Here is a 23,014-nt window from a genome sequence, read left to right as displayed (position 1 = left end):
TTCAACAACTAATCATGAGCAGTAAGCAGTGGCAAACTTAAGCCTAGACATGGTAGAACCTCCAACATCAATGCAGCAGGCAACTGATATTGCTCATGCAAAACCTTGTAATACTTGAAATATTCTTTCAACCACTAGTTCTTTATTTTAAAATACAGTACTCTGACAAGCATCCCCTACCTTCTGTGTAATTTTGAACCTACAAATTGGGAAAACCTGCAGCCACCCATTCCAGTGCCCTCTGTTCAGACAATGGCAGGTCGGGACTGGTATGGAATGTCTCCAGTTACACTATTATTATGATGGGACATCACTTCCATAGGCATTTTAAAGCTACTACCAGCTTCACCACCTACCACCTCCTTTCCCCAGGGAGGAATCTCTTCATCCCATCTGTCTGGAGCTAGTGTACATCGACTGGTCTGATGTGACAGTGTTTTTAAAAGTGTTTGTAAATTGTGTAACTGAGGCAAGACTTGGGAATCAGCCTGGTATTTACCTCGTTGGATGTGGGAAACCTACTAAAATCGACATCTGGTCAGCCGGCACACCGGCCTGTGTCATTAATCCACCATGTGGATTCAATCTGGGGCTGGTGCCCCTCCAGTCTCCCAGAAGTGGGCTCTTAACCTGTATAAATCAAAATCTAATTTTCTTCTTGTGTATGGTTGTGGTGTTTATTTTTTGGGTTACTTTTCATCTCACAATCGCACTCAAATGCACCCTCTGGGGTTAGGTTTACATTTATTGAGTGTTTTCATTTATAAAAGAGGTAGAGAATAGGTGTAAATCCTCCGTTGATTAATCTCAATTAGTGAGACATGCACTCAGCTGTGGTTTCAATGCCACATGTGGAAAGGACCAGTATAGGACTATTAATTAACGGGTCATTTGCACTGTCTGCTTACATAGTACAGACTTAATGGGAGGAATTGATGTAGCTATAGCGCTTTCAGTGACATGGTTCATTGACTGTAGATGCTTCGAAGGTTTTTGACCTGGTATAAATTAAAGAAAGAGGTGGATTAATTTTATGTATTAAAGTAGTTACTCTTAGTTCATGAAATAAAGGAGTAAAATTGTCTCCAGAATGAGATTTTCACTCTGCAGCGGAGTGTGCACTGATATGAAACTTGCTGGCAGATTAAAACTGTGTGCCGGACCGAGACTCAAACTCGGGACCTTAACCTTTCGCGGGCAAGTATGGTAGAGCACTTGCCCGTGAAAGGCAAAGGTCCTGAGTTCAAGTCTTGGTCTGGCACACAGTTTTAATCTGCCAGCAAGTTTCAGTAAAATTCATGATCTAAGTTATTTTGATGATGGCATGCCAATGGGTTTTGTGACTATGGGATGAAGGTGTCATACAAGACCCTCTCTTGTATGTAATTAATGTGCCTTGTCAAAGTGCATCTGACAAACTGTGAACCAGTTGGAAATACTTTACTGTGTCAGTGGTGTGAATGATAAATGTTGTAATACACCAAATTGCATTTGTCAGATGTATGTTGAGTTGAAGTTACTCAACTGCCCACTGTGCATACTACAGGATGTATAAAAAAGAATCATCTAATTTGGCATGTCTATATTTCTGAAACTAATAAACATATACAATGAACTTTGTTTTTTGATGAACAGGAAACCCAAAAAGTTTTTTTTTTTCATACCTTTTCGTAGATGTTCAATATGCTGCACTTGAGATGCACAGCACATATTAGTGCAGTATTCAAATTGTTCCCACACCGCAGTGAGCATATCTCGAGTTATAGCTTCCACATCTGCTGTTATGTGATGTCTCAGTTCATTCATTGTTGTTGGTAACGGAGGCACATAAACAGAGTCTTTAATAAACCCCCACAAGAAATAATCACATACAGTCAGGTCCAGTGACCTTGGAGGTCAGTAATATAAGGCTGAATCATTTGGTCCAGTGCAACTGATCCATCATTTGGTAATCCTTTGATTTAAAAATTCCCACACTTCCAGATTCCTTTGTGCAGTGCCCCATCCTGTTGGTGAACGAAGTTGTTTGTATCGATCTCCAACTGTGGGAAAAGGAAGATCTTAAGCATATCAAGATATGTGCTCCCTGTAACAGTGTTCTTGGCAAAGGAAAATGGGCCATAAACCTTTTCCTGTGAAACTGCACAAAACACACAACATTTTGGAGAGTCCCTCTCACATTGTACAACTTCATGTGGTTGTTCTGTACCCCATGTTCTCACATTGTTACAGTTTACCTGTCCATTTAAATGGAATGTTGCCTCATCACTAAACACTGATCGTGGAAGAAAATGTATCATCCTCAATCTTGCCAAGAACTTATTAGAATTGAAGCGGGTGCACACTGCGGCTACCTAGTGGGAACCAGGTAAAACTCGAGAGACCAATGACCTCACAGTTTGGTCCCTTAGGAATTAAAAAAAAAAAAAGGAAACCTCGAGAATTTGCTCTTTCCAACAGTATGTTGTTCACGTCTCAACATAATAGTTATGATTTTTTTAAATTGGATGATTCTTTTTGATACACCCATATCGATTTGTTGGTTGTTATGATGTACATTATGTATTTTGTTCCAATTTCTGTGTTACTGACGCATGTATAATGACGGTGTGTAATATAACTTTGTCGGTGCATGAGAAACAGTGGGCTGTAATCGAGTTTCTAACTGAACGCACAAATTCAGAGAGTTTGTTCACAATTGGAGTACCCTCTCTGTCAGCATGTTTTGTTCACACAGATCGTATACCATACACTCAACATGAGCACATGTGCTGCTTGTGAAACATAAAAATGGTAGTCCATTTCATTCCCCACATTGAATCAACAGCTTCAACAGTTCAAATGGCTCTGAGCACTATGCGACTTAACTTCTGAGGTCATCAGTCTCCTAGAACTTAGAACTAATTAAACCTAACTAACCTAAGGACATCACACACATCCATGCCCGAGGCAGGATTCGAACCTGCGACCGTAGCAGTCGCTCTGCTCCAGACTGTAGCGCCTAGAACCGCACGGCCACTCCAGCAGGTCTTCAACAGTTCAAGTTGTCAAGAGTAGCCGCTATAAGTGGGACAAAGACTGTCTTTTATGTAAACACCCCCCCCCCCCCCCCCCCCCAAGACATGCATGGCTGACCCGTGCCTTTGCATATATAACCAACTTCCAAGAATTTTTGAATTTTTTATACCAGCCACAAACTTGGTTGTGGAGAGGTGGCTTCTTGCTGAATCAACAGAGTAATGCATGTTGCACTTGAACAATGGATTGGCTTCACACAAATTCCAACACATAAAATGATTTATCTTGTGGTATAATTGCCATGTTGGTACAAGAAAACAACAGCACAGGTGTGAGAAAGCTTTGAACCTTCCTCTATCTAGTGACATGCACAATGTGTTTCTATTTCTTATTCTGGTACCATGCGCGGCAGAATTCGAATCCCTGCCAGACGTCATGGACATCGAAGACCCCTAGAGGTCTCTGCACCATCGCGCTGTAAGCTGTGGCGGCGCACGCCTCCTGGCCCACATTTAGTGTGATGGTGCCACAGTGGAGCACATGGTTCCAGCGGCCAATAGCAGCACCCCCGATAGAGTATTTAAGCACCTGTCTCTCGCTCAGCCAGCAAGTCTAATCGTTGCATGAGTCTTGACATATTGCCTCGACAACAGACAGCGTGTTTACCGTTCTTTGTTTTCATTACTAGTGGATGTCTTGGATTCGTTTGGTTGTCTCTGTCACTCCGTTGCTTCTTGTGTGTTGTCATCATAAGGTCTCTCTCGTCTGTCGTTGTTGCGTGTCCGTCCTTTCTGTTCGTTTGCTTGATTGCGGGCCGCTCTCCATTTGATCCCGCCGCACTTTCTTGGCCACTCCGCGACCGGAACAGTCCCAGTTACAACAGGTTACAACACTTATACTTTGTCTGTAATTCCTTTTATAGTTTGTCTGGAATACTTGTAAATTATTGAAATCTGTCCTTTGTCTTTGAATTACCCTGCGTAAAGGTAACAGATAATAATGTAATAAATAAGTAAATTTCATTCTTAGTTCCATATTTTTGTTTGTTGCACATTTCAGAACCTCCATCACCTCCAAGAAATGTAACAATTAATTTTGTCGACCAGTCAACTGTCATGTTATCATGGCATGTGCCAAGCTTTCAAGGGGGGAGAGATGACATTGTTTACAGAGTGGACTGTGATGTTTGTGTTCCTGGAGTCGCTTACATTCCAAATACTGTAAGTATTACTTTACATTCTTTCATGAAAGCAGAATATGGAACCATTGCTGTATAGCAATTTGAAACAACTTATTAATTCATCAGTGTGTTGCTACATTTAACTTTTACTACTTATTTACTGATTTCATTTTATTTTGGCAGGATGTGTTTAATGACACAAAAATAACAATCAGTGGATTGAATCCTGTAACAACATATCATTTCAAAGTTTATGCTGAAAATGGTGTTTCCGAACTGGCAGGAAGTAATGAGTATGTAGAAATTGCTGTTACAACAGAAGCCTCAGTGCAGTCATCAGTACAAAATGTCAGAGCCACCAACGTACAGAATATGGGGATGACGATAGAGTGGGATCCTCCTGTCACAAATGATGGTGCTGACCCAGAGAATGATGTGGTTGAAATATATGAGGTAATCAGTTATTGCTCAGTAATGGTTGAAAGATGTTCTAATTGTGTTGCTGTTATATTATCTAAGCTAAACTGTACAGTGTTTCTCTAAGAATCCACAGGTGAATCAGTTAAAATATTGTTGTTGTGGTGGTGGTGGTAGTAGTGCTGTTGTTGCTGCTGCTCTTCCAAAGGAATCTCAATTTGGAAGAGAGCTCATGAGCTTTAAATTTCTCTGTACATTAAAGCCTCATTCCAGTGTAGCAGTTCAGTTTCTGATAGCTTTCCTTGTGTTTGTATACCATAAACTTAATAACATTAAATATAGCTCTTAAAATGCATATAGAATAGTGTCAAAAATGCGTGCACTAATGAATAAACGTAGATTTTGTGCACTCGCATATTTTAAAAGGAGTTGAGACTGAACCAGGAAGTATAATAATAAAGATGACACACACCTTAGCTACAGCCAAGTGAGTGGGGGCAGTGATTAGCACACTAAACTTTCATTCAGGAGGAATGGGATTCAGATCCACAACCATTTACCCAAATTTAGATTTTCTATGGTTTTCCTAAATCATTTAAGGTGATAGCCGGGATGGATTCTTTGAAATGGCCACAGCTGATTCCCTATCTCACTTGTAGTGGTTGTGTTGAGCTATGACCACTACGCTGACGCCACTGTTGCCGGGTGGTCACTCCTTTCTACAAAGTGGCATATGTGGATACAGGAAGCTGTAGAATGGGATTTTCCCACACTGTGGAGATCACAGAGTTGATACTCAACAACAACATTCTGTATTAGTCAGTTCGTCCACACAAAAGGTTGAAGACTGCAGGAACCAGCTTTGGGTAGTGGACAGTACTTGAGTACACTGTGGCAGTGGAATTCTATGGCAGTAGAACAGAGACTGGTGGTGAGGGTGCTCTTGCTGATGTAAGTCAGGAGTCAGCTCTGCCACAAGCATGGTCTGACAGCAAGTTTGACATACATGGCACATGTCCCAAGGCAGATGGCCGAAATGTGCAGTTTCTCCGAGTCGAACCCAGGACTCTCGGAGAGCAGCTGGAGCACCAGACGGTGGCACTCAAGCATGTGGACTCACCTCAGGAATATAGTTCAAAGTCAGTAGTGTAATGCCCGTGCCTTCTATTCATGATATTAACAGCTGCTTGCCTAACTCTTACCACATGAAAAACATTGCGTTTTCACTGACCATGTTGAAGTGATACCGCAGATTTTAGCTCCATAATGACACTCATAGGTATCGGCTCTCGTGACACCACTGTGTAGGGGTTGAATTATCCTGTGACCACAACACTGACACCAGAAATTCAGTGCAGCCACTCCTGTCTCGAAAGTGGAACATGTGAGGAGGAATAGGGCAGGAACACCCAGTGCCACATCAAGTGGGGATGTTGAGAATACTTACTTAACAGCAATATTCTTTATTAATCGACAGTTCTGTACAGGAGACTGACGGCTGCAGTCGTGGCTAGAGGATGGGATGTGAGTACATCGTGACAGCTGAATGCTGTGGTAGCAGAACAACAGCTGATGGTGACACCACTCTTGCCAATGCAAGTTGGGAGTCAGCTCCGCCACAGATGTGGCTAAACAGTGCTGTTGGCATAAGCTGCATGCAGCCCAAGATGGCTGGCTGGAGTTAGCAAGATTGGACCCAGGACTCTTGGAGAGCGGCCGGAGTATAAGGCAACAGCACCCGATGGGTGGCCTTGTGTCAGTGGATCCAGTTCAGGGCCCAGAACTGTCAGGGCTACCTGGTGGATCACAGATCAGCAGTTTCACCTAGCTGATGCCAGATGAGGCTTTAGCTACAAGGTCACACATTTGAACTATGACCGAAGCACAGAAGGCGCTGTTCAAATGCGAGGCCTGGTGGAACTGCCGCTAGTGCTGCTACCGGGTGAGTCGGGGATATTTATACTCAGTCGGGCTGGGTGTGTTATGACAAAAGGAAACCTCCCATCATGTAGGCAGCTGTGGAAACACTGCATTGTGCCACAATGTGTAGCAGTATAGTCCACTGCTGGCCGTAGAAGGCTGCATTGCAAAATATCACAGTAGCATTATTGCAGCAGCCAGCAGCAATGTTATGTAGATGGCTGGCCTGCATATTCCTCGGCTGGTAGGACAGCCTGCCTGAGACTGATGTTGCAGTATGTCCTTATCTGACCTATGTGTGACTTCATCTCTAATGACCTCATCATTGATAGCATGTTAAACTGTAATCTTCGTACTTGTCCTTAGTTATTTAGTTTCATACCAAGTAAAGACTCTAAAATATGCAGAACTATGTTAAAAGAAATAACATACAGCTGGGAATATGTAAGGGAAAAGTTGCTTAAATTGTTATATACCCATTTCTCTGCCCTGATCACTTGAAAGAAGGTTTGAGAGAGAAGTATAGCTTCAAGGGAGTCAATTGTTACAGGTGCGCTACTTTGTTCGCAATGACGACACAAATGCTACGAGTACCTTAACGAAGGAGCAGAAAGTAACGTACACTGGATTGCGACAAAGGACGGAATATGGATTTCAGGTCAGAGCCAAGACTGTTCATGGCTGGGGGGAATTCAGCCCTGTCATTTATAAAACAACTGGCCATGTTATGGGAAGAGGTAAGTTTAGGTTGTAACGAGCTGTGTGTTCTCCATGTATATATAATAGTAGCTACAAACAAAAGTGAGACTTAATAAATCTGTACTGTATGTTTGCTTTTGTAGTAGATCATAGTTTACTCACTTTAATCTTAGTTACTCCCATACTTTGTTTACTAGAGATCAAACAAGAAACTACATTGAAAAGTTAGAAATCTGCATCTGTTGGAAACCTAATTATAATTTCCTATTTCTCTCTCTCCCTCTCTCTTTCTTTCAAATTACCTGAAACCTGGTTGCAATACCAAACGTTTATGTTTGCCAAAATTGACATTTCTAGCTCTCCTAAGTATTAATTCCTCATTTATTAAATATTCTTTTACTTGTGCTTTTTTTGCAGCATATGTGGGTGATGATAATATGCAAGTGCGCTTGATAGCTGGAGCAACTGTTGGTGTAGTTGTGTTCTTGGTCATCATAATCATCATAACTGTAGTGTTACTGAGAAGGTGAGCTGTCATATTAACCATTCCCATTTTAATTGATTGTCTTGTTAATAATTCTGAAAGAATTCTGAACGTCAGAAGAAATAGCATTTTGCTTGTGTTGCTTTTTTATAGTATTATTTTTCTGTGTACTACCAATGAAAATACTGTTAGGAAAGAAGAAGGAAATAGGTTCAGTCATACTAAATAAAAACACTTTTCTTTAAAATGGGCAGTGAAAGTTCCAATGAGTATGCAGTGAAAACTGCAGTGGGACTGCCCAAACCACACCCACACATACAGCACAGATCTCCAGTTTTCAGAACACAGAAAGCAAAGAAAATGAGTGCAGAGAGTGTAGCAGTAGTGAGATGATGATGCAAGAGAAGAAAGTTGCACAGTTGGATTGTGTTAATTTAGGATTACAACGAAGATAATTATTGTACAAAGACGGCCACTTTAGTTTTGGGAGAGAGGTGGGTTGCGCTTAATGTGGATTGCACCATTCATCACCCTTATGAGTCAACTTCTTACCTATTTCAGTCTCCTGCTTGTTTTCCTAGTTCTTATTCTGCACCTACAGTTGACAACACTTCTGAAGGCAATTAACGCTTTTGAGACAGTGCCCGAGTCTCACTTGTACACTGGTAGAGCCAGTGCCTGAGTGAAAGTCCGCGACCTCTTCAAACAAAACATTGAGACACATTTTCAGAAACAAATTTGACCTAACCACCAACTACCGTATTTACTCAAATCTAAACCGCACTTTTTTTCCGGTTTTTGTAATCCAAAAAACCGCCTGCGGCTTAGAATCGAGTGCAAAGTAAGCGGAAGTTCTGGAAAATGTTGGTAGGTGCCGCCACAATTAACTTCTTCCGTCGAATACATGTAGCGCTACACGGGCATGCTTTGCAGGCACAAAGATAAATACTGGCGCCAAAACCTTTGCGTCAGTAAGTAAATTTAAAAAAAAAAATTTGGAAGACTAGCTTTTTTCTCCGCCCCGAGTTTCGACCACTGCATTTTCATACATTATGCAATGAAGTAAATACAAATTCTGTGTTGTGCATCTTCGAATGTAGCAGCATTTCAATGTACTACGAAAATCTGACTGGCAAGACTATTTGGGATGTTTGTCAATATGGCCAACTCTACGTTCTGAATTTTTTCCTACCTGTGAGAAGAGATTGTTGCTAAAAGGAACTTTTATGAATTGTGAATTACATGCACTATTCTCTTCACCATAAGAATAATACGAATATAAACATTTTGCCATGTATTCTTTTGTGTTTGCTGCTATCTCATTTAAATCCTGTCTGCCTAATAAACTACGACACTAGAGTGAGACAACAGCAAACGCGGAAGAATATACATATCATGTCATGTTTATATTCGTATTATTCTTATGCCTAATAGTGGTACAGTCAGAAATGAATCACGGCAATTGACTAGATTTTTAAATCTACGATGACTAATTTCTGTGCAGAATGAAATGTACTAAAGAGGCGCCTGCAAAGATTGTCAAACTGAGAAAAATTTTCGCTAAACTCTCGTTCACAAGATCTTCTATCATACGCAGTCTATTATTTGGTTCTTGTTGATCATTATCAAAGAAAGCAGCAGTGTAAGTAACAACAAATAGCAGTCTCTTGCCATTGTTTTTTCAATTGTAAGCAGCAGCAGTGCGCACAGAAGCAAGCCATGCCGCGAGCGGCGACAGGTCGTAAACACTCATTATTAGAATGCGACAAACAATGCATGACACAGTACAGTAATGCATTTTCAGCTTAGAGTGATGTAAACACCTATAACATAGAGAACGGCACTTATCAGATCAAAGAAAAATAAGCAATCAATTCAAACCAGATGAAGCATGTGAAAAGGGAAGGGTACCCATATAAATACGGACGGAGCGCCTGACGCATAGCAATGGCTACCTGGTAATGCTTAACTGCTAAGCTTAAGACTCGAACCAAACTACTGTAGCTCTGTCATCATTCATTCGAACTAAATTGTGTCTCATATTACAATGGACCAACTTTGTTTTGATTTGGAGGTGCGGCCTAAAACTTTTCTCTACCTTTGAATTTCGAGTCTCAAATTTCAGGTGCGGCTTAGATTTGGGGAATTTTTTTTCCTTGATTTCGAGTCTCATTTTTCAGGTGCGGCTTAGATTCGAGTAAATATGGTAGTTAATAATTGTGCTGTGTCCAGGTAAATAGCTGCGTCTCTTTACTGCCAGTTTTGTTCATTGAATCCAGTCAGCTGCTTTGTGAAAACACGGTCTGCTTTTTTTTTTTTTTTTTTTTTTTAAGTAAACACTGTTGGGGCAGCTCTTTCCACTCAGATGTTTTCCAAGTCATATGTAGATGTGGTGCCCATTTCTTCTTTGATATAAGGGGATGATTGTAAGCATTTATTCTCCTTATATACAAACAGTGTTAGAACAGTTTGCAGTCAGTGAAACATCCCCATGAAAAGGATCCTGATAGGCCTGTGACTCCTCCTGCACCGAATTGACAGTGTCCCAAGTGGAACATCTTATTGCTGTGTGAGGTAAGGGTGAAAGGCCTTAAAGTTGTGTGTAAATCCTTTGTTCATTCTAACTGGATATATGTGATCCATCAACTGAGTGCAAAGAAAACTGAAATTGAGTAGTGTTATTAAAAAGTCAGAAAGTGTGACATATGTAATAACAACAAACACCCCTCACTTCCTCACAACACCCATCACTTTCTGACAGCAACCCTTACTGTCTGTGTTACAGATTTTCTCATAATGTCCCACTCTCCTCAGCAACCCCATTCTCTCTTCCGTACAGCTAGTCTCCTCCGCAACAGCCCTGCCTCTCTCCCCAACAACCTCTGCCTCTCTCTTCAGCCTCCTCCCTCTAATCACCAACATCTGTGTCTACATCAGTAGTTTGCAAGCCATCTGATGATGTGTGGCGGACGGTACTTCTGGTACCACCAACTAATCCCCCCTTCCTTGTTCCATTCGTGAATAGCGCATTGGAAGAATGATTTTTGGTAAATCTCTGTATTAGATCTAATTTCTCAAATTTTGTTCAAGGTCATTTCACAAGATGTATGTGGCAGGAAGTAATAGGTTGTGTGACTCTTCCCAGAAAGTACTCTCTCAAAGTTTCAATAGTAGTAAACCTCTCTGTGGTGTGAAACACCTCTCTTGTAGCGTCTGCCACTTGAGTTTGATGAGAATGTGTGTGCTGCTCACAAGCCAACTAAACAATCCTGTGATGGCACTTTTCATGGGATCTTCTCTGTGGTTTTTTAATCAGTCCTAGCTGGTAAGGGTTGCAGATTGATGAACAATACTCAAGAATCAGTTGAGTAAGCCACTTCATTTGAGAATGAGTTACATTTCCTTAAGATTCTTTCTATGAATCTCAGTCTGGCATCTGTTTTTCGTACTATTTATTTTATGTGGTCATTCCACTTACGGTCGTTCTGGATAGTAACTCCTAGATATTTTACAGTATATACTGTTTCTAGCAGTTTGTCACCAAAAGTGTATTTGTACAGTAGTAGATTTCTTTTCCTATATATTTGCAATATGTTACATTTATTTATGTTTAGGGCCAACAGCCAGAAACTGCACCATTCATCAATTTTCTGTAAGTCATTTTGCAAATTGATACTGCCTTCTGGCGTTGCTGCTTTTTTATAGACATCACATCATCTGTGAACAGCCTTAAAGAGCCTCTGATGCTTTCTGCTAGCTCCTTTATTGATCGTAGGCTGTGAAAACCCTGTAACTCCATCTGTCTGTGAAAACTCGTAATTCCAGTAACCAGTAACTCCAATAAAAAAAGAGAGATTTGAAAGTATGTGGAATTGCCTAATTTGTCAATAACGATGCTTGTACTTTATATTTACACATGTAGCAACTTTCTATATCGGTGTATAATATTTTTTAAGACTCTGTTTTTGCTTCTCATGTAAAATATAACAAATGCAGTTATGAGGTTTTCATTGCCTACTGTTGTTATATACATTGTGAACAGTAACAGTCCTGTCACAATTCCTTGGGGTACTCCGGACATTACCTTTACATCTGTAGAGTTTGTTCCATTTAGAGCGACACGTCAAGTTCTATCTGCAAGAAAACCCTGAATCCAGTTGCAAATCTTGTCCAATACTCGGTAAGCTCGTATTTTTTTCCCTAACAACTTCCCCCCCTCACTCGGCCGAATCTCCCCCCTCTCTCTGGCTAACGTCTCCCATTCACTATTCCAGGCTGTACCAACACTGCCCTATGAGGGAAAAGCACTGTGCCCACACCAGAGCACACTCGCGGGCAGGGGCAAACAGTATAGGCTATGTGCTAGACAACCAAATTGCACACGTCGTACGTATGCTGTATGTGCTCGGCCGCCCTTGGCCCCCTGCCTTTGGCTGGAGTACGATTGCGTGCGCCTTGGCCCAGCTGTAAGACTGCCTGCTCACCCCTGGCCGCCTGTGCCCATGCCTGCCCAGCTGCTCGTGGGTGGGCACTTGAGCTGGAATAGTCTGCATGCGAAACCACCTCACTTACTCTGTCCAGCTTATTCCCATCCTCCCACCAATCTCTCCCCTTCACTGCCCCAGCTTTCTCCGCCAGTGTCTTCCTCCTCTCAACATTATTAATTAAACAATGTAGGAAAAGATAGATTGCTACGAACTAAGTTGCTGACAGGCACAATGAAAGAATCTTTTGGCCACAGTCTTCATCAGCGAAAGAGAAACACATGCCATTCATACACACAAGCAAGTGCACCTCACACACACATGATGGTCAACTCTGGTAGCTCAGGCCAGAATGTGTTCCTGCCTGGAGTTTCCATTGTTTCATTCTTAATTAAAATGTTTATTTGTTAATTTATGTTAATACATGTTGTTTTACCACTATGAATGGTCAATTTCATACACAATTATATTTGTTACTTGTGCTGTTATTGTACTTCTAACCTGCTGTGTGACTAATTTTTATCAAGATTTTCTCCTTTTATGGTACTAGTTTTGATTTCAAGAAACTTTTCTCATCATGTTGCTAATGGATGAATTTTTTAAATGGATGATGTGTTCCTGTACATTATTGGTGAATTATGTACTTGCATTTCAGCCGTGGAAGTGATGAGTGCAATAAGAAGCAACCTAGTGACTGTGATACACTGGAGTACAGGAATGGAGAAGGTAAGTTCATACAATCATATTGCTGTGGGAGAAATTTGGTGTGTATGTGCATGAGTAAATCAATGTTTTCCCTTTGTTTCCTCATTGTGTTAACTCCTGCTCATTCCCATACATGGAGGTTATGCTTTGAAAATTAGTGTGGTGACTTATTTATTTGTGATCCATTTTGCATTTGAACCCCCCTTTGCCGTGTGCATTTAATATTTTCCTTTTGAAAGTTATTTGTACTTTTGAGATGAATGCAACAGTCATTTGAGTCTGTAAAAAGTATCAAGAATGCTATCCTATAGTGTAAGTCACAAATTGTCTCTGAGATTTCTTGCTGTAAATAAAATGAACGTATTATGGTGAAGTCTCAATTGTACAGCATTTTCTTCGGTACAGTAGTCAAGGGCACGTGGTACCTCTTTGCTTGCCTATTGATTTGAGATATTGGGGTTACATATGTGAGCTTCAATTTTCTGGTACTGTTATATTAAAAAAAACATTTGACATTGTTGTGGTATAATGGAAGCTTGTTGTGGTGAAGGAGCTTATCTTGTGTTAACTGAAAGCCACTTGTTAATGTCTCCTTTCACTTTCTTGAGTGCAGCATGTTTGTTTTGATGTATTTACATCTTGGTGAAAGTATCTGTGGAAAACTGACGTGCAATTTTCATGCAGTGTATGCCCAAGTTGCTTAACAATCTCATTTTAAACTAATTCAGGTTATAAGGTGAAATTAATATTTGGGGTATTTCTTGGTGACTGCCTTGCATCTTCTAATTTGCAGCTTGGTTGTGAAGAACATTGATATATTACCACTATGCAAAGGCATTCCAGAACCATTTCAGGGAATGAATTTGCATTTTTATTGTTGTATTCTTTGAATTACCATCTCATATGTGCTTAGGGTGGATCCAATGAAGTGTGGATCAGTTGTCGTCAGCATTAAATTGTGTCATAGAAGCATAATTCATTTGTTCTTAATATTATGCTCAGATTCTCCAGTTTGAGAATTTGGTTCTGGGCTCTCAATGTGTTAGTAAATATTAACATTTCACTTTCTTATGGCAGAAACAAAGAACTTTACTATTAATTGTAAGTTTATCGTGTGAAACTAAATAGTAGCTCTGCTGTACAATCATTTCAGAAACTAAATAGGTTCACTTTGCAAACTTAGCACTTTCTGTTTGATAAGGATATTACTTGTACATGTACTGTTTCTTAAATGCTCACTTGTTGACTGCAGTGACAGTGAATTCAAGCTGAACATTTGATATCTATGACAGTGTGAAGAGAGAGTGTATAATTAATTGTACGTACCAGCTGGGAAGGAGAACTTGAGTGGAGTAGAACAGAACTGTCATTTTTGATTCTGTTAGAAAAAAACAAAAATCCACAAATCTTGCATACTAAATTATTATAACATGTAAGTGCTTCATGAATGTACAATGGCCAATAAAAGGATATTTATCTGGTAACACAGTAATTTGTTGCTCTGATAGTTACAGCAGAGATTGTTACAATTACTATGTTCTTGTTCGTGTGTGTGTGTGTGTGTGTGTGTGTGTGTGTGAGAGAGAGAGAGAGAGAGAGAGAGAGAGAGAGAGAGAGAGAGAGAGAGAGGCTACAAAAAGGGATCCTGAAATCTATTAATACAGTCAAGACTATTCAAACATCATGTATGAGGTAACCGGACTGCCAGTTGTGGCACATTTTTAAACAAAAAAGGATCACAGCATTGTAATAGTGAATGCAAAACTTTGAATGTGGTATTGTGTGAAATGCTCAGACGTGGTTTATCTTTGGAGGCTTATCACAAACGAGTGAAATCACAATTTTATCTACCATTGGAATTTCTTTCACTTAGAAGGATAATAAGCAGTTATTTTCATTCCCCATATTTTATTCTTGTTTTGATAACCAAATGCTGGAGGATGATTGTTTCTGTTTTGACATGCAAGGGCCTAATGACTTCTTGCTGTACTGTAATAAATAATTAAATACAGCTGGTTATGTACACTCTTAAGACAAAAATAGACACATCATGAAGGAATCCGCTTGGTATTGATTGACAGAGTTGTTGGATGTGCTCCTGAGGGATATTGTACCAAATTCTATCCAACTGGTGCGTTACATCATCAAAACCCGTAGCTGGTTGGAGGGCCCTGCCCATAATGCTCCAAACATTTTCAATTGGGGAGGGGTCAATGACCTTGCTGGGTGGGTCAGGTGGGGTTTGGTAACCATGAATACAAGCAGTAAAACATTCATCGTGTTAAGGGGGCATTATCATGCTGAAATGTAAGCCCAGGATGGCTTGCCATGAAGGGCAACAAAACACGGTGTAGAATATCGTTGACAACCGCTTTGCTGTAAGGGTGCCGTGGATGACGGCCAAAGGGGTCCTGCTATAAAATGAAAAGGCACCACAGCCCATCACTTCTGGTTGTTGGGCCATGTGACAGGCAACAGTTAGGTTGGTATCCCACCACTGTCTGGGGTGTCTCTTAGACACGTCATGCTGGTCATCAAAGCGGTAACCATCACTCTGACAATTTTTCTACAGTCAGTGAGATTCTAGTCCCGAATACATGTCTGGAGATGCCCGGACAGTGGTGGTATACCAACCTAACTGTTACCTCTCATATGGCCTGACACCAGGAGTGTGACTGTCTGTGGTGCACATTTATTTTCATAGCAGGACCCATTTGGTTGTCATTCGCAGCACTTGTACAGCAGAGCAGTACAATGATGATATTCTACACCCCATTTTGCTACCCTTCATGGCAAGCCATCATGGGCCTTTAGGTCAGCATGATACTCACCGCCTGCACGTGGCAAGAGTTTCTACTGCTTTTCTGTATGCTTACCAAATCCTACCTTGGCCAGCAAAGTAGCTGGATCTCTCCCCAGCTGAGAACATTTAGAGCATTATGGGCAGGGTCCTCTAACCATCTTGGGATTTTGATGATCTATCATGCCAGTTGGACAGGATTTGGCACAATATCCCTGAGGAGGACATCCACCAACTCTCTCAAACAGTGCCAATCCATATAACAGCTTGCATAAGGGCCAGAGGTGCTCAGTTTGTGGAACTCTTTCTTTTGCATAAATCATGCAGCTTTTCTGAAATTGTAATCGTATGTTTGCATGTCCATGTACATCCCATCTACCAATTTCTGTCCCATTTGGTTAGTGGATAATATGGATATTTCATTGAAGATGTGTTGTGGTGTGGCTCTTTTTTTTAAGTGTGTTACAGTGTTGCATGTATAGAATACTACCTTTGTCAAAATAGTTCTCGAACAGTATGCTAAAAAGTATAATAACTCCTGGCACCTGTGTCCCTTTCCTTGCATACACATCGCTGCACTTATCTGATTTTTGTTTGCTGTACATGTGAAAATGTATTACTGTCTAACTTTGCTTTTTTCGTTCACGGAATTGATGTTTTCCCACCATTTACAACATTTTTTATCACTCCCATCAAATTTCGAATGCTCACAATATCAATTCGCACCCATTTTTGCGTTAACATGTTTGTAATATTCTTGTCAGTTATACTTTATACAACAATGTTTGTCAAGAGAAAACTTACATAATTGACATAAAATTACTATGTTACATAGTTAAGTTTCTTGACACAAGCATACTCTACTTAACAAATCTGAATTGGAACAATTCTGCTGCTTTCAAGCTCTACTCAGTGTAGTGGGTAAGGAGATAACTAGGTTTTTTTGACAGAAGATATTATGACTGACCACAACCGTTTTCAAACTGTCTCTACTGCGGATGTGCAGATTCATGATTGTTGTGATCATCATGATGCCTTTGCATTATTATTAACACATATTTCACGTGTTTCGTTGTTTGGTCACTTGTAGCACTAGTTGACCCCTTTGCTCTCTTTGCATTTCTCAAATTTTTTTGGGTTAAATAATCATTGCTTGAATGTTTTTGGTTTAGATAATCAAACACTGCACCAATGTGTGTTTTTCCCTGCATGATTTGCTTTGAGAATTTATTCTCACTGTCATGTGCAAATATTTACGTAAGTATTTACTGTGATATTTCACAAACAAACAGTGTGAGTGATGGTTTATGCGTGTGTGGTTTTCTGTGTAACACAAGAGGCAGAGTACCTTATAATCTTAAAAAGATAACTATAGTGCAAGAGGAGCAGAACAACACACATGGTAACATCACCCAAAATACTTAAATAAATATTAGCACTTGACATAGACTAAATTCTTGAAACACGTCATGGTATGTGTGAAAAAATATGTGACTGGTTTAGTGTTTCATTATTTAAATAATGAATGACACACTTGCAGGCTATCCAAAAACAACGATTATGATTAATGAAGTTGAGTCAAAGGTTTTTACTTCCCACACATTTACCAATTCCCAATGTTTCAATGGCCAAGCATAGTGATAACCTATATTAGATAATAAAAAAATCCTTAATGAGTATTTTAATGCTTGTTATATACATATATCAAACATAAACTATGAAAATGCCAACAGTGGATCCTGTACATAACTTTTCTCGTATTTCACACCATTTTTTTTAGCCCCTTGAAAAGTGTAAAAGCAGGGTTTCACTTTATTCCTTGACAAGGTCCGACTGAAGAACATATCATGTGGTGCTGCGCCCCCTCGCCCCCTTGTATACTTTCACCAGTTTTTGCTACTAATTATGATACTCCATGCGCACAAAATTTTGCACTTCGGTCCCTCTTGTCCCCCAAGCACCCACTTGCGTCATTAAGGCGTTAAACCAGCCCTGCCCATAAAACACACACACAAATGCACACCAACTCTGATAACTTCATCAATGATAACTCATTAAAGTCAGATCTTTATTTTTTACCTTTTGAAAACTACACATATACTAATCAGGTATTGGATATTCAAAAGGAATTTGGATGGTAAAAAACTGATGCATTTTGAAATCATGATAATAACAATGGTTAGTAGCCTTCCTGGCCTTCCTTTTTCAAGGGTGGAGAAAAGGTGTGTTTCATCATTTCCTTTGTTTCTGTGTCATAATGTTGAACTTTTTGTGTATATACCATGAGCAGTCATTCGAAAAAGAAACCTCTTCATTCTGCACCCAACAGATTCATTAGTTGTCATCTGAAATACACATCTAGATAGTTGTGAGTAGCTATAGCACATACCATGACAACACTCATTTAGGATAAATCTACTGATTTATGATTGTCTTCATCATCAGTGTATAATTTGTGAAGGCAATTGCCCTCATATAATAGCTTCGTGTTGTTGTTGTTGTTGTTGTTGTTGTTTTTCTCAGTGGTGTAGCTTGCAGATGCAAAAAGTTACATCATGCATCATGCCCTAGTTTTGCCAGCTATTGCACTTTTATTGATAATTTGTGAAGAGAGTTTGAAGGGAAAAATATATGAAAAGAGGGAGAATGAAAAGTAATTAATGTGAGAGTAAGCCAATATTTTAAGTGGCTAGTGGGGAAGGACCAATTTACAAAGTTTTTTTATCTATTCATCATCAGACTCTAGCTGCGTATAATTACTATACAGAAATGCAAACAAGAAAATAAAACAGCAGACGTAAGGAAGTACACATAAATAAGACTCTGCTTATCAAGAGGAATGTTTCTTTGTTGAGAGAAGGAAACCGTGTTCCAAAGTGAAAAAGAAAGTAATGGAAAGAGAAAGAGTAACAAGGTAACAAAGGCAAAAGTAGCTTACTTCAAAAGGCAAAACTGGAGCTTCTGTGCAGAGAAAAGAGTGAGTACCGATACTTGTCCTGGTTAAAATTTGTCTGTCTGGCTTTGCAGCAGGAGAAAGTGTTGATATAAATAGGCTATTAGGGATGCAACATTGAAAAATAGATTGACAGTCCACAGAAAGTGTACAGTACATTATATTAAGAGTCTTATTTGCCTGCTGTGATGTCCATCCGTTTCTTTTTGCCAAGGAATATTTAGTTCTGACAGGTTAAAATCATTTCAAATGGTTGTTCTCCTCTCACCCTGAGCTTGTTCTCACATTCTTCTGTAGTTAACTCCAAGGCTAAATTTTAATTGTTGTGTTTTCTGATTTTAACTGATTTATCATAGTTACAGGGAGTATGTTTATTTTTCATGATTTAAGTGCACTATGCAGCTACAGAAATACTAGTCCAACAAACACCTGTTCTTGCATTACTGCTTTGGTTGCATCTCAGAAAAATGCAAGAAAATATGTAACAATTTTAATGTAATCATAGATTTGACATACTGACAGAATGCCCAAAAGAAATACATTTTCCATTTTAAATCTCAAATCAAGTTTTTAATGGATTAAATGTAATTATTCCATCGGAGATGTAATAACTGTGACTGGTTGAGATGCAACTTTGAGTCCAATTGTGGCAAAACATTTTAATCTTCTCCATATGGTTAACAACACATTTAGGAAGCTTAAGTTGTGTGTAAAAATTGTGAGGCTTTAGATGTCATATTTTAAGATAGTTGTAAAATGTAGAAGATGAACTTCATTCTGAAAGGTGTTACATTATAGAAACATTAAACAAATTGATAAAATGGTGTTTGACCAATATCTGAATGTAAGACAATAATTTAAAATTTAATTTTAAATGTCAGTCCCAGTTTTTTATATTCATATATGCTTGGTGTTTTCCTCCATCAGAATTTATAATTCTTTAGAATAGATGGAGTTTACCACGTCTTATTTCTGTTCCCAGAAATATAAACTAGGTGGCAAAATAATTATATAACATCCCCAAGAAGCTGTGACATCTTACCTAGAAGCATGTATATGAAATTAAAACATAGTTTCCATGAGTGGCAACAGCATGTCCAGTGGAATGTACATTGAAAAAATCATTATGAACCCATGGCATAGGTTTTTAATTTCAACATTAATTAGTATTTGGTAACTTTATCTTCTTTTGAGATGTATCTCATGCAACATCAATATGCGGTTATTTTCAATGGAATGGTCTGGCATAGTAATGTTGCTCAGTCAAACTCAGTTGATTTGAACTTTGTTTGAAACTTCTTGGCTGAAAATAAATTGCTTAAGTACCCCCATAAAACCTGTTAGTATTTTAACAGAATGCCTTGTAAAAGTAGATCTACGTCGTAGGTGGTGGATTGCTTTTGGCTACATTTATTTAGAAAAATACTGTTTTCAGTTTTAATCAGTGAACAGTGACCTCAAAGGTTATATTCACAAATTCTGCTCATTTATTTATATTCAGTCTTGTGGTTTCTTGTCAGCAGATATCAGTAAGAAATATTAATATATCAGAACTGAAGCACGTACATAAAATTAATACTTTAGTCTCCAAATTGTGATCCATTTATCATTATCTGGTAATGCTACTCTGTACTCTGACATGAGAGTCATCTCCAGCCATTGTCGTCTTCACATACAGCTTTTGATTCCATGAAACATACTCCAAGTCTTGTGTAGTATTGTAAATTTTGTAATAATACATTTTTGTAATTTTATTTGTGAATTTAGAGGCAAATAACATTCATTCCTGCCCAGGAGAATTGTTCTTTAATGTTTGTGTGTGAAATTCATAATAAAAATCTGTTTTTTTTGACAAGCAAGTTTATCAGCTTTTCTCTTCAATTAACTGTTGATAAAAGGAAAGTGTATACCACAGCAAGATTACCAGTAGTAGTAGTCTTTCTCGTACTATACTGGGCAGCAATGTTACGCAGAATTAGTGGCAATGAGTAAAAATGTGTGCTGGCCTAGGATTCAAACCCAGGAGTTCCTGCTTTCTTGGCAGTTACATTAACCACTGCGTCACCTGGACACAGTGTTAGTCACAAATGTGCAGATTATCTTGACACACACCTCAGCTGACTCACATCCCCACATTGCACCACCACTTATCCACAGTCCCCGTTCATGTCCTCCATGCTCACTGGTTTTAGATTCCCGCTGAAGGTTGAATGTAAATTTGCATCCACACTGATGGTTGTGGATTCATAGCTCATCAAGGCGTATCAATTATATGAATGCGTGATGTCTGTTCTTTTGAAAGGACAGCTGCCACACAATGTTTTTGAAAGAACAGATACCAAGCATTCATATAACTGATATGCCTTGATTTGCTATGAATTCACTACTGTCAGTGCAGATGCATGTTTACTTCCGACCTCCAATGGGAATCTAAAATTAGTGAGCACAGAGTACAGTAGTCCCACTTTCTGCCACCAGGTGAAAATAATGGTGCTGTAAGCAATCAGAATGTGAAATGTTTCCTGTTTTGACATGTATGCTGTTTGTCACTTGGCAACACATGTTGATTTCTTTTGTGAAGTGATTGTTGATGTAAAGCATTAAGAAGATCAAGTTCTCCATATGAAACACAATGGCTATTGAGAAGAAAGACCTTGCACTGGTGGTAAAGTTGTTTTATCAGGATGGCAGCAATAGCAACGCTACATTGCAGGAATGATGCTGATGGAAACAGCTACAAAGAGGCCCATGTCAATAAATGAGCTAAAGAACATGACAAGGAATTTGAAGAAATGGTGAATTCATTGGTGCAGCTGGGCAGTTCTTGATGAAGTTGCTGTAGGCATAGCTGAGCATCCAGCACCTGCCTGAAATTCTGCAGCCATTGCTTGAGCTATGTCACAGGAATTGTTTCTCCCATGGTCAGCGGCTCAAAAGATTTTTCCCCACACTTTACATTGCTGCAAAATAGGCTACATCATCATGACTTTACCCGTAGTTTTTTGGCGTGCATGGAAATGGATGACAATGTGGCTAGGGAATATTCTTTGGATGGACAAGACACATTTTACTCTGCATTGTGCCGTGAATGCACTGAACTGCTGCATGTGGTGTTCTGCTCCACCACGTTGTGCAGGAACATTTACTGCATACAGCTTATGTGACTCTATGATGTGGTTTCACAAAGTCCTTCATTCTTGATTCATTTTTCTTTGAGGAGATGAAATCTCATGGGCCTGTTTGGTGTACAGTGCCATCTGTATGCTTTAAGGATCTCCTTCTGCAACACGTGATTTCAGCTTTGAAAGAATGCAACTGTGTCCACACAGCTATTTTCATCCGAGATGAGGTGACACTACATGTTACTTGCCAGGTTAAATATTTGCTTCGAGAAACCTTCGGTAACGACATCATCATCTCTAGGCAGTTTCAAGATGCGTGGCCTGCCAGATCTCCTGACGTAAATCCATGTGACTTCTGGTTGTGGGGGGTATCTCAAAGATCGTGCCTATCAGGGATGTATCTGGGCTCTTTATGATCTGAAAGGTGACATACAATGACATATCACTCTGATTACACTGGATATGCTGCGAGCAACTGTCGGCCATGCTGTGTTACGTACGCAGCATGTTAGTGAGTTGAGAGACCATATTTAACACATATTGTAACTTGTGACCGTATCCTAATAAATATACCAGAGTCACCGTTATCATGTGTTCGATCGTTCCTCCCCTTTTCCTGCACCCACGCCATATTCTGGCTACATAGAGTGCTATATTTTCACCTGTTGGCAGAGAGTGGAACTATAATTTTTTTAACAGTCTCCACATGTGCACCAATTAATGGACGTATTTCCCATGTTATAGTGTCCTGTGATGTAAACAGCCTGCACTGTAGTTTTCTAAACACCACCAGTTCAGTTGGAACTATAAGACAGAACGGTGCAGAATTTCGCCAGCCATTTCAGTGTCAGATGGCAACAGTGTGTCATCAGGCATAGAATCAAAAACCATTGTGTCACTCTTGTGTTTCTCTGCCAACAACCCACCACAGTAAGGCTAGGGAGCTGTTGACATGGGATGTTTGAAACGTTGAATAATATCATCTGGTCAAGTGAGTTGTAGTATGTGTTAATGAAAGGATGTGAGTGCTTCAAAAAGAATGTGTCGCAATGAATTCCTCTTGTCAGGTATATCTGTAGCATTTTCTGGTATTGAAATATTTACATGAAATGAAATAGGACCTGCTGCAGGTCATGTGAACAAATGGGTATTTGTTCACCTTTAGTAACTGTTAATCATGACAGTAGTGCACCCTGTTATGACTTCCAGCTCGTATCTGGTGTACAAATAAA

At 39.5% G+C, this 23,014-nt stretch overlaps 1 protein-coding gene across 6 annotated transcripts in view; it reads left to right on the top strand.

Moving 5' to 3' along the window:
- LOC126183210 (ephrin type-B receptor 1-B) overlaps positions 1–23,014 on the top strand; it is a 363,595-nt gene that overhangs the window by 246,330 nt on the left and 94,251 nt on the right. For all 6 annotated transcript variants that reach the window (XM_049924992.1, XM_049924990.1, XM_049924988.1 and 3 more), the window contains exons 8-12: positions 4,078–4,238; positions 4,382–4,651; positions 7,086–7,272; positions 7,652–7,760; positions 12,858–12,928. In XM_049924992.1, coding sequence (XP_049780949.1) covers positions 4,078–4,238; positions 4,382–4,651; positions 7,086–7,272; positions 7,652–7,760; positions 12,858–12,928 — 798 coding nt within the window. The remainder of the gene's footprint in view (positions 1–4,077; positions 4,239–4,381; positions 4,652–7,085; positions 7,273–7,651; positions 7,761–12,857; positions 12,929–23,014) is intronic.

Source organism: Schistocerca cancellata, chromosome 4 (assembly GCF_023864275.1).
Source record: "Schistocerca cancellata isolate TAMUIC-IGC-003103 chromosome 4, iqSchCanc2.1, whole genome shotgun sequence".
NCBI lineage: Eukaryota > Metazoa > Arthropoda > Insecta > Orthoptera > Acrididae > Schistocerca > Schistocerca cancellata.
The sequence above is the reverse complement of the archived record's forward strand: the minus strand, read 5'-3'. Positions and strand labels throughout refer to the sequence as shown.